At 46.6% G+C, this 12,500-nt stretch overlaps 1 protein-coding gene across 1 annotated transcript in view; it reads left to right on the top strand.

Annotated features, from left to right (window-relative positions):
- Positions 1 to 12,500, top strand: part of LOC142952865 (arf-GAP with GTPase, ANK repeat and PH domain-containing protein 1-like) — an 89,897-nt gene that overhangs the window by 40,164 nt on the left and 37,233 nt on the right. The window contains 3 exon segments of the mRNA XM_076094858.1: positions 2,222 to 2,349; positions 2,438 to 2,593; positions 3,110 to 3,202. Coding sequence (XP_075950973.1) covers positions 2,222 to 2,349; positions 2,438 to 2,593; positions 3,110 to 3,202 — 377 coding nt within the window.

Consider the following 12,500-nt stretch of genomic DNA (forward strand, 5'->3'; position numbering starts at 1 on the left):
GGGGGGGGGGGGTGAGGAGGGGGCGGGGCTTAAATTACATCTCCTCATATTCAGCTTCATAATCAGAGACGAGCCACAGAGCAAGAAACGCTGATTCTCTCTAATTTAACATGGTGTGTGTGTGTGTGTGTGTGTGTGTGTGTGTGTGTGTGTGTGGTGCATTAAAGCGTCTGCGGTGAGCGTCGTAAAATGTGATGAAGATTTTTTGATGAGTTACAACGAGAGAGAGAAGAGTTAGTGTTAAAAATAATTGGCCGGCTCGTCGTCGTGATCATTTTTGTGTTGGTGATGAAGAGGAGGAGGAGGTAGAGGAGGAGGAGGAGGAGGTAGAGGAGGAGGAGGTATAGGAGGAGGAGGAGGAAGAAGAGGTAGAGGAGGAGGAGGAGGAGGTAGAGGAAGAGGAGGAAGAAGAGGTAGAGGAGGAGGAGGAGGAAGAAGAGGTAGAGGAGGAACGGTAAATAAAATGAGAAAATATTTTTTTTTTTATGTGGCTTCGTCCAGTCGGGGGGGTGACCTCTGTGTGAGGGATGGAGGGGGGGGTGACAGTGTCGTCCATCAGAGCGCTAATTTAATTAGCTTAATTACACCGACACACACACACACACGCATGTCAGAGTGCAGATGCAGAGCGCTTCGTTAGCACACGCTAACGAGCTGAGAAGATCACACACACACTCACACACACTTGATATTTATATTAATATCTCATCATCTCTTATTAACGTCACCAGCGTTTCAAAAGTCACCGTTTTTTACTCCCGTTAGATTTACGGACTTTTTCCTCCACCAATCACACGCCGTGTTTCCTTGAGGAAGGAAGCGTGCAGCTCAGCCAACAACCAGTGAGGAGTGATCAATGTATTGATCTGTTTATCGCCTCGTAATAGACTTAAACACGACGGCTCTGGAGGGTTTTACTGGACCGTCTCTCCTGATTCTGTGACTTTTGAACAACGTATTGACGAGCTCATCGTTTCCTTTCTGAGCCGACTGATCTGTGATCAGCTCCTCTCTGCTGTGAGCTCATAGACGATCAGACAGACACCACTGGATCACTGTGAGCGGGAAGAAAACCTTAAAACGTGAAGATTCTCAGGAGGTTCTGCACATATATGGAGCGTCTTTCTCCTAAAACGACTACAAAGAGACACCGAGCGACAGCAGTTTCTCCTAAAAAGAACGTAAAATGTGTATGAAACTTGAAAGTAAAGGTGTAAAAACAGGAGGAACGAACATATACATATATGTTCAGACTTGACAGTGAAACACTGCAGTGCCCCCCCCCCCCCCCCCCCCCCCCCCCTCTTTATGGGAGGTGCAGCCCCGTCATAAATCCGATCAAAGGGGAGACGTTTCCATTAGGAGGAAGTGGCAGCTTCTCAGAGCAGAACAGAGATTGATGGACAAAGTTAAATTGCATTAAGCGAGCAGTTTAAACATTTAGCGCGGCCTTATCATAACTGGTCCTCACACTTAAAGAAGGTAAAATACAACCTGCCAGGTGTGAGGAGCACAGGTACACACACACACACACACACACAGGTACGTGACCAGACTCCATGAATAATTCCATCAGGATTAGAGATGTGTTTTAGTGACTCCATTATCTCTGTTCCAATAAACACAGAGAGCCTTGTTTCACGCTCTCACAGGTGATGAAGCCATTGTTTTAATTGGAGCCCGTTAAAGCCCCCCCCCCCCCCCCCCCCCCCCAGGCTTCGTTAACGAGGAGACGCTCGTAAACATTTACCTCCGAGTGACTCGAGGCCGACGCAAGGGACAAGAGAGAGAAAGTTATTCTCTCTTTGATTACAGAGTTTATTTACTCTCAGAGGAGAGCAGGAAGCCGACGTGTTTGTAGTTTCATTCATTATAAAAACTGTAGTTTCTAGAAGGAAACATTTTGCATGACGTCATGTTGAAGGATGCATGGTGTTCTTTAAACAATCCCCCAAAAACGTCAGTCCTTCACAGCGAGAAGCTGTAAAAACAGTCATTATCGGCAGGTTTACGTCTTTCCGACGGTCCTTGAACTCATCATGTGTGACGAACGCTTCCATCAGAAAAAAACAACCGAAGCTTTAAATGTTGATATTTACAATTAAACCGTTTCCTTCCACTATATTCTATTAAAAACAAGACATTCTGAGCTCCTCAGTGACACTAAGCAGCCATGTTGGATTCCTCGTGTGTCATGTGACATCTGTGTTTCGTGTTTCAGTCGCCCAGAAGATCGTGGCCACCAGGAAGAAGCAGCAGCTCTCCATCGGGCCGTGCAAGTCGCTGCCCAACTCCCCGAGCCACTCGTCCGTCTGCGCCACGCAGGTGTCGGCCGTCCACGTCAGCCAGGTCAGAGGTCATTATTTAAGCTGTTAGAGGTCAGAGGTCACATTATTTAAACTGTCAGAGGTCACAACATTTCTTCTTCTTCTGTCAGACGAGTAACGGCGGCGGCAGCCTGAGCGACTACTCGTCGTCGGTGCCGTCGACGCCGAGCACCAGCCAGAAGGAGCTCCGGATCGACGTGCCGCAGACCACCAACACGCCAACGCCCGTCAGGAAGCAGTCGAAGCGCCGCTCCAACCTCTTCACCGTGAGTCTGAGACACAGGTTTAATATTTCATATTCATGTGATTTATTACATCTTTATTGAAGATCTGATTATTGAAGATACGACAGACACACAAACTCACCACAAACACGATTACAAAGAGACACAACGTGGCGACAAAGAGACACTAAACGACTGCAAAGAGACACTAAACGACTACAAAGAGACACTAAACGACTGCAAAGAGACACTAAACGACTGCAAAGAGACACTAAACGACTGCAAAGAGACACTAAAAAAAACTGCAAAGAGGCGTGAATCGACTAGAAACTGTGCAGTTGTTGTGTCTCTGGGGGTCTTGTCCCCATATAACAGGTTTCAGATGATCTGTGGGGGGGGCTGTCTCATAATCCCTCCAGAGCTTCCACTCATTGGACCTCTCTACTTATTCTATCTCCTGCTTGTGAAGACCTTTGTAAAGATCTTCCCCTTCATGTTGTCGCTCTGCAGTGAAACCCGGTTTAGTGGATAATGACGGGTTTTTATTTGGTCCCACAGTCCAGGAAGGCCAGCGAGCCGGACAAGGACAAGAAAGGCCTGGAGGCTCGAGCCGACAGCATCGGCAGCGGGCGAGCCATCCCCATCAAACAGGTGAGGCTTCCTGTCTGAGCGGCGTCCTGGGCCCTGATTATAACAGTGGAATCACACACTTAACATCAATTAGAGCCGAGGGGGCTCTCCTGGGTCCTCCAAACCAGACCGCCTCCTCCTCCTCTCCCTCTGCTCCTCCACTTCATCTCCTCCACTTCATCTCCCGCTTCGTGCCTTTCAAAGCCGCTCTTTGATGGGAGAAGAAGAGGAAACACAGAATCACACATTCCTGCTGCGACGGAGAGCCGAGCACCTGAATCTGAGCTCTTAATTTGAAGAAAACGAGTGTGTGGGGGAGGGAGGGAGGGGGGGGGGGGGAGGTTGTCGTTGTTTCTCCCGAAAAGCAAATCAGACAATTAACGAGCGCTAATCGCAGCCTCTTGTGTCGTCGCCGCGGCCTCGTTTGTAATCTGCTAATGAACAAATCGCTTCTCTGATTAGAGAGAGAGAGACACTGAGGGGGGGGGGGGGGGAGACACACTGGGGGGGGGGGGAGACAGACACACTGAGGGGGGGGTGGAGAGAGACACTGAGGGGGGGGGGGGAGACAGACACACTGAGGGGGGGTGGAGAGAGACACTGAGGGGGGGGGGGGAGACAGACACACTGAGGGGGGGGGGTGGAGAGAGACACTGAGGGGGGGGGGGAGAGACGCACTGAGGGGGGGGGGACACACTGGGGGGGGGGGGCTGTTTGTGTTTGGGGTCCTTTAAGAAAATCTCCCGTCGTTCAGTCACAGATCAGTGGAATCTAACCGCTGTCCTGAGAATCACTGCAGCTCCCAGAACATGGTTTCATTCTTCATTTCTTTGATCATTTATTTCACGTCAGTCAGAGCTTCACAGATGTTTTCGTCATGTGACCGTTGTTCTCAGCCGAGTCGGTCGCGTCTCCACAGAAGCGTTGAGAAGCTCAGAATTAAATGTTTTTGACACATTCTAGCTCAAGCAAACAGTTTTATTTTAGTCTCGATCTTAAACGAGACGTGTAGGAGATAATATCGTTCCACGTGACTCGTTAGTGTCGTTAGCAGTGAACTCGTTAAGGGAGGGAAAGGTGGAGCAGCACCGTCTGTATGAAGGACACAACGCGGAGGCTTCAGTGTGGATCAATGTGTGACGGAGTACATGTCAACGTAATAGTAGTTTTAGTTCTATAATAACTGTTGTTTTAACATACTACCTTTATAATACTGCAATATTCCGTATAATAAGCCGTGAACTCCAGAGTGTGACTCACGGAGTCGCACCAAGTTAGAAGTCGCTCTAATTATCGCAGAAGTCAGCGACTATTTTATGGTTTTTAAAGTTTAAAATAATATTCTGTTGATTTCAGTTCCTGAAGGCGTCTCTCGCTGCTCCCTACTTCTTCTTCTGTTGATTCTGATCTTGCACCTGAGTGTGTGTTAGACCTCTACGTGTGTGTGTGTGTGTGTGTGTGTGTGTGTGTGTGTTTAAGCCACTTGTCCGCCTCCTGATCTCATTAGAGCGACTCTCCACCACTGGAGGTGACGGCGGTTCACTTCTCCTTTTGTTAACGGGGAACGCCTCCGTGAAGAGAGTCCAGCGCTCATTAAAACCACACACACACACACACACACACACACACACACACACACTGAGACCAGGACTCTGTTGGTTATAATGGGAAGAGGGCGGGTTTCCACTCTGAGGCAATTATCCACACAAACTGCACGTATCATGTCCAGAGAAGCTCTTCTACACACACACACACACACACACACATAATAACGGTGTGTGTGTGTGTGTGTGTGTGTGTGTGTGTGTGTGTGTGTGTGTGTGTGTGTGTGTGTGGGTCGAGGTCACGTCGTCTTCGTCATCATCACCTTCATCACTGCAGCTCACAGCCGGAGTTCAGGAGGAAACGATGTCCAACAGAGTCGCTTACAGACGGATTCTCAGAGTTTATTTCTCTGTTTCTTTACATGTGTCCGGGTTAGCTTCTATAAATATGATATCATGTGTTTATTGTTGGTGAAGAAGCCGGGTGATGAATAATTAAAAAGTGATTAATATCTGGAGGCAGAATTCAATCACACGTCCTGACAGAAATGTCTTGAAACATTCATTTAAATGTATTTTTGTTGTTTAAACATCTCAGAAAACACACCGTGTGAAACGTAGAATATAATTTATTCATACCTCTCAATTCTGACGAGTTCAATTTATATTTATCCGACGAAATGAATGATAGGAAAGTGTTTAAACGGTGCGTTCAAAGTCGTGTCGTTGTAATGAATGTGGACCTCCACCAGGATCTGAAAGAGTAAAACCAGCTCATGTGGAGACGAGGACGAGGCGTCCAGCGGAGACACATGAAACCACAGAGGGAGAAGCGCTGGCTTGTTCCGAGCAGCCGATTGGTCGGTTCTCTCTCCTCGGTCCAGCTTTTTTGTTGTTTACAGAGGCTTGTTGACGTTGCGGGGCTCCTCCGACATCTGTTCCACGACGCTAATTAGCTGCTAATTACCGTCAAAAAAAACAAACTAACAGATTAATTTGAGCAGCAGCAGCCGAGCCGCTCGGGACCGCAGACGTCCCTCTAAACCACGTCTGTGCTCAGAGACGGTGGACCGGGGGCCGGCTGGTGGTTTGTCTGCCCCACCTGGGACCAGTACGAACAGCAGCTTTTGTTGCTGGTGGAGCAAATTTACGGAGGCTCAGCTCCTCGATGAAGGCCGAAAGGAGGAAGTGATGGTTCACAGATCTGTGATGTTAACGTTAAAACTTTATTTACACTGCGAGGGTTAACGATAAAACGTTATTTACACTGCGATGGTTAACGATAAAACGTTATTTACACTGCGATGGTTAACGATAAAACTTTATTTACACTGCGAGGGTTAACGATAAAACGTTATTTACACTGCGATGGTTAACGATAAAACGTTATTTACACTGCGATGGTTAACGATAAAACGTTATTTACACTGATGGTTAACGATAAAACGTTATTCACACTGATGGTTAACGATAAAACGTTATTCACACTGATGGTTAACGATAAAACGTTATTCACACTGATGGTTAACGATAAAACGTTATTCACACTGATGGTTAACGATAAAACGTTATTCACACTGATGGTTAACGATAAAACGTTATTTACACTGTGATGGTTAACGATAAAATGTTATTCACACTGTGATGGTTAACGATAAAACTTTATTTACACTGTGATGGTTAACGATAAAACGTTATTCACACTGATGGTTAACGATAAAACGTTATTCACACTGATGGTTAACGATAAAACGTTATTCACACTGTGATGGTTAACGATAAAATGTTATTCACACTGTGATGGTTAACGATAAAACTTTATTTACACTGTGATGGTTAACGATAAAACGTTATTCACACTGATGGTTAACGATAAAACTTTATTTACACTGTGATGGTTAACGATAAAATGTTATTCACACTGTGATGGTTAACGATAAAACTTTATTTACACTGTGATGGTTAACGATAAAACTTTATTTACACTGTGATGGTTAACGATAAAACGTTATTCACACTGTGATGGTTAACGATAAAACTTCATTCACACTGCGAGGGTTAACGATAAAACATTATTCACACTGCGAGGGTTAACGATAAAATGTTATTCACACTGTGATGGTTAACGATAAAACTTTATTTACACTGATGGTTAACGATAAAACATTATTCACACTGCGAGGGTTAACGATAACCATCAGTGTGAATAAAGTTTTAACGTTAAACTTTATTCACACTGCGATGGTTAACGATAAAACATTATTCACAATGTGATGGTTAACGATAAAACATTATTCACAATGTGATGGTTAACGATAAAACATTATTCACAATGTGATGGTTAACGATAAAACTTTATTTACACTGTGATGGTTAACGATAAAACATTATTCACACTGCGAGGGTTAACGATAACCATCAGAGTGTGAATAAAGTTTTAACGTTAAACTTTATTCACACTGCGATGGTTAACGATAAAACATTATTCACAATGTGATGGTTAACGATAAAACTTTATTTACACTGTGATGGTTAACGATAAAACATTATTCACACTGCGAGGGTTAACGATAACCATCAGAGTGTGAATAAAGTTTTATCGTTAAACTTTATTCACACTGCGATGGTTAACGATAAAATGTTATTTACACTGTGATGGTTAACGTTAAAGAGGTTCGACTAGCACCCAGAAAAACTGTATCCACTTCCTACTTGACCTTTGACCTTACTGTTATAACTGCCGTCATGTTTCCTGTTAAATTACAGAACATTCCACTCCCGTATTGATAGAAATGAGTACGAATTAGCTTTTTTTTTCAGCTCATTTGGGGTGTTTTTGTTCTTTATTTGACAGTTTACAGTGGAGGGAGGTTATAAAAACACGGTATGCACCAGAGACCATGTTGGTGAACTCTTACGTCCCCAATCTTTGGTTGTGTAACCGACCTCCGAGTAATCGACCTCCCGCTGCAGAAGAACATTCACCCTCTGATTTCCTGCAGAAGTCTTGAGGCCTCGGACGCCGCTTTGCCGTCTTCTTCTTCTTCACTGATTAGTGTCGAGGTTGTAATTGCCTCTCGCGGGGCTGCAGACGAGCGCGGGGCTGGGTGGTTTTGACAAGTCTACTCGTCCCCCCTCGGCGCCGGGCCGCTTTGTAAGGAGTTAAATTGGATGGTTAATTCGGGTGTTATTTACCCTGTAATTCATTAGTTTCGCCCCGCCATTGGCAGCGGGCAGGCTGTAATTTCACGCTTCGCAATAAAAGATGTCTCATAATCTGCTTCATTTAGCAGCCAAAGAATTTAATGAAATTAACTGCGGCCCTAATTAAGACGGTGAATATTAAAGACCTGCTATCAAGGGCTTTAACGAGGGCGACACGATCCGCCTTCCGCCCGGATTGGAAAAATATCATTTCCCTGGGAAAGGTTGTCACCGCTCGGAGCCATTTTGGCCATGATGACATTTTTGTCATGCACACTAACCCCTGGAAATTAGATTTTTCTCGGGGGGGGGGGGGGGGGGGGGGTCTCTCTCTTTTTAGTTTGAGAAATAATTAAAACAAGGAACACAGGCGTCAATCAAAGAGCATTTTTAGATCCTGCTCATTACGCCTCGGCACGGCGGTCTCCACGGAGCACTCGCTGGCGGGGGGGGGGGGGGGTCCCCGCAGCCACTTTGTTGTGTTTGTGTACCTTCAGCGGTGACCTGAGGGTGGGGGGGGGTCTCCCGCCGGTTTTCTTCTTCACTCTTCCTGCCTCTCTCCGGTCGTCGGAGTCGAGCGAGGTTTTTTTTTTTCATCCGCTAATGAATTCAGACTGCTGAAGTAAGGTTTGGATAATTGAGTTTCTAATTAATTACCCAGAACTCTTATCAGATAAATCAGCTCCCCTCTCTCTCTTCTTCTGTGGTGTATTATTTGATGTGGTCTGCGTCCTGCCCTCTCCGGCGTCCTTGCCTCATCAACGCCGACCTTGTGGTGGAGACCGACGCCGCCGAGCGTCTGTTCTGATGTTTCGTCGTGGAGGTTTTTTACCTTTAACTTGTTTGTCTCCTGTAGCGACCGTCGTCGGGTTCGAGGGCCTCACGGAGAGAAGAGATGCTTTAAAGTAGGAAACACTGAGCTCCACAGTCCTTTAAATGTGTGCTGCACATACATAACAGGAAATGATTCTTTGTTCAAGATGTAGTGCTTGTTTCATGAGACAATCCCTTATCAAAAATATAAAATCCTGGATCATTTAAACCTGAAATCAGGTTCAAGTTAACTTAAACACACAAATGTAGATGCAGTTGATGTGGTGTCTTCTAATCTTTGTGCTGATTTCATGACCGCTAACTTATATGAAACATCCCACTTTTTGTAAAGAAGATTGGGTTAAATCTGAGAGGTCAGAAACATCTTGTTGATCAAGATTATGTTCATTTTGTGGGGTGGAAAACTGAATATTTTCAGCCCTCTAAACGTCCTTTTAATATGAGACATTTCGAGAAGGAATGACCTCCTTTCTGTAGACACGAGTCGTTCGTATCTTCTCCCCACCAGGTGACGTTTACCTGGAGTCTCTTTTATTCCTTTCTCTGGCCGTGATTAGACAAACACTCTCTCGTCCGTCTGAGAGGATGATGGATGAGCTGCGACCGCCGCTCAGGCCGGATCAGATGGCCGCCGCCGATAGACGAAGGGGGAGCGTCCGGCTTCCCTCGGTGACACCTCTAATTTAGCCTCCTGCTCTCTGGAGACGAGGAAGAACAAAAGGTCTTCGACCCCCCCATTTCCAGATCCTCCTGGTCCCCGTATCTCCTCTACGATCCGCTGTCACTCCCTTCAAGAAGCCGGGGGAAGAGACCATTGTCTGAGGAAAATAGGGGGGTGATTGAGTGATTAGAGAGTAGATTAGTCCGCATCAATAGCCGGACAGGAGGAAACAAACCTTTGAGAGAGTTCCTTTCTTGTGCTGTTCAGATTCACACAATGGAAGGAAGGCGTTTTACTAGCTGTTGGATTGTTCAGATTTATTAGATAGAAAACATTTTTTTTATGACGATGATGGGACGCAGGCTTCGACGACGATGGGCAGGAAGTAGGCAACAACGAGACGGGACGTAGGAAGTAGGCGACAACGAGACGGGACGTAGGAAGTAGGCAACAACGAGACGGGACGTAGGAAGTAGGCGACAACGAGACGGGACGTAGGAAGTAGGCGACAACGAGACGGGACGTAGGAAGTAGGCGACAACTAGACGGGACGTAGGAAGTAGGCGACAACGAGACGGGACGTAGGAAGTAGGCGACGGGACGTAGGAAGTAGGCGACAACGAGACGGGACGTAGGAAGTAGGCGACAACGAGACGGGACGTAGGAAGTAGGCGACAACGAGACGGGACGTAGGAATTAGGCCACAACTAGACGGGACGTAGGAAGTAGGCGACAACGAGACGGGACGTAGGAAGTAGGCCACAACGAGACGGGACGTAGGAAGTAGGCCACAACGAGACGGGACGTAGGAAGTAGGCCACAACGAGACGGGACGTAGGAAGTAGGCCACAACGAGACGGGACGTAGGAAGTAGGCCACAACGAGACGGGACGTAGGAAGTAGGCCACAACGAGACGGGACGTAGGAAGTAGGCCACAACGAGACGGGACGTAGGAAGTAGGCGACAACGAGACGGGACGTAGGAAGTAGGCGACAACGAGACGGGACGTAGGAAGTAGGCGACAACGAGACGGGACGTAGGAAGTAGGCGACAACGAGACGGGACGTAGGCGACAACCTTTAAGAGAGTTCCTTTCTTGTGCTGTTCAGATTCACACAATAGAAGGTCGGCGTTGTTTACTAGAAAGAATTTCACCGTTTGTCATTTCTAGGGATTTTACCTTGTTGTACAATCCCGAAACTTAAAATGAAAGAGAAAGTTTTTTCCTTGCGTGACTGCCGTTAATCAGAGACCCTCGGGTTTGAACCCTCGAGTTCTTCGGATGCGTCGTCGTCTTAACGAATGACTTCATGTCTCGGCCCCCCCCCCCCCCCCCAAGCTAGCGACCTTTTCTTAAGCACTCCACCGCGATACTTCACCGAGGCAAAGAAGAAGTGTGTCAGTATGAAAGAGGAGAGAGAGTGCGTGTCCCGGGGAGTTTTTTAGGGATCTATAACTAGTATTTATTTCTATTAGAACAAACTTGCTTCCTTCCTGTTTCCGCCCACTTGAACACAACTCTTTTGTTTGGATCTTTAAAGAACAACCTTACAGTTGTAAATCTCAGTAATGCCCTTGGACGTTTTCGGATGCCTAACAAATGACTTCATCTCCTCGCCGTCCCCCCCCCCAAGCTAGCGACCTTTTCCTAAGCACTACCCCACAATACTTCACCGGGGCGGAGAAGTGCCTCGGTGCAGCGAGGAGAGAGTATATCTGAGGATGTATTTATCTCCGCACATCTATTTTCCCATGTGGAGACCTTGTGAGCTGTCATGGCTGCCCCCCCCCCCCCCCCCCCCATCCCTCCCTCTCGAAGGTAAAATAAGAGGCGACGTGTGTGTGTCATGAAGCCCGGGGAGGTGAATAATGAAAGATATTACCCATCAGGAGGGTTTTCGACGTAGCGTTCAATTAGCCTTCCCCTCCAGCAAACTGATCGCTTGTCATCCCCTGGATGGATGGCCAAAATTAATTTGCTGACGTCTCCCTCCCCAAATACCAGGTTTGGATGGGAAAGTGTAAGAAATATTGTCTCACCCCCAGTTTAGTTCAGTGCAGGCCTCCAGAACCATCTAGTTAAACATCAGTCAGAGATCCTACTGACCTTCTCATTTAGTCTTTTCTCTACTCGGATGCTGTCGTTTTTATTTCACTTTAAAGAGATCGATCCCTCAGAAATACAATAAGATTAAAGGAGAATATTCGTTTTTTTATTTTGTTTATGTTTTGTATGTTTTTATGAAAAAGTGAAGGAAAAAAAGAGTTTAAAAAAGACTTGATATTTGTGTCGCACATCGGCGACAAAGAGATAGGACGTAGGCGACAACGCCGAGACGTAGGAAAAATGTAGTCGGCAATGCCGAGACGCAGGAAACGTGGGCGACAACGCTGAGACGTAGGCCAAAACGCCGGGGCCTCTGCAGCAACGACGGGATGTATAAGACAACGGAACCTGAACGACACGGTCCGATTTCAGAGACTTAGCCAACGATGAGACGTAATAGACAGGACGTAGGCGAAGACAAAGACAAGACTTAGCTGATGGGCTACAGGACATAGGATGTAGGTGATGTCCACAGGACGTAGATGATGTTGGTGATTTAGTGCATTATGCATTCATTATTCAGTGAAACAAAAAGTAACCAGATCAAATGTGAATGTTGACGTGAATGTTGGCGAGAAAAGGACTCCGTGGTCCCTCGATGATCATTAAACGTCCACATAATCCGTGTAAATCCGTTGATTGATTAAAATGGAAAACCCTCCCACGAGGGCGAAGCTGACCTCAGAAGTCTTAATTGATGTAAACACACATCCTCCGTCTCTGCCTGGGAACATGTTGCTGCTCGCTCACTAACAGGCAGTAACGGATGATCAGCTGGCCTGACAGCTGCACGGCTGCCGGCAGCTTTCACTTCAGAGCAGCAGGAAGCTCGTCAAGTCGCGTTTACTGCACCGTGGGGAAACCCTGTTGTTGTTGTTGCAGCGCGCACACGCACACACTGTTTTACTTCCTCTTGACATGAGCTGAAATTAGTGTTAATCACTGGAAACAACATTGAGCGACCTGAC

This window comes from Anarhichas minor, unplaced genomic scaffold (assembly GCF_050575085.1).
Source record: "Anarhichas minor isolate MPS153535 unplaced genomic scaffold, ASM5057508v1 ptg000018l, whole genome shotgun sequence".
NCBI classification, from domain to species: domain Eukaryota; kingdom Metazoa; phylum Chordata; class Actinopteri; order Perciformes; family Anarhichadidae; genus Anarhichas; species Anarhichas minor.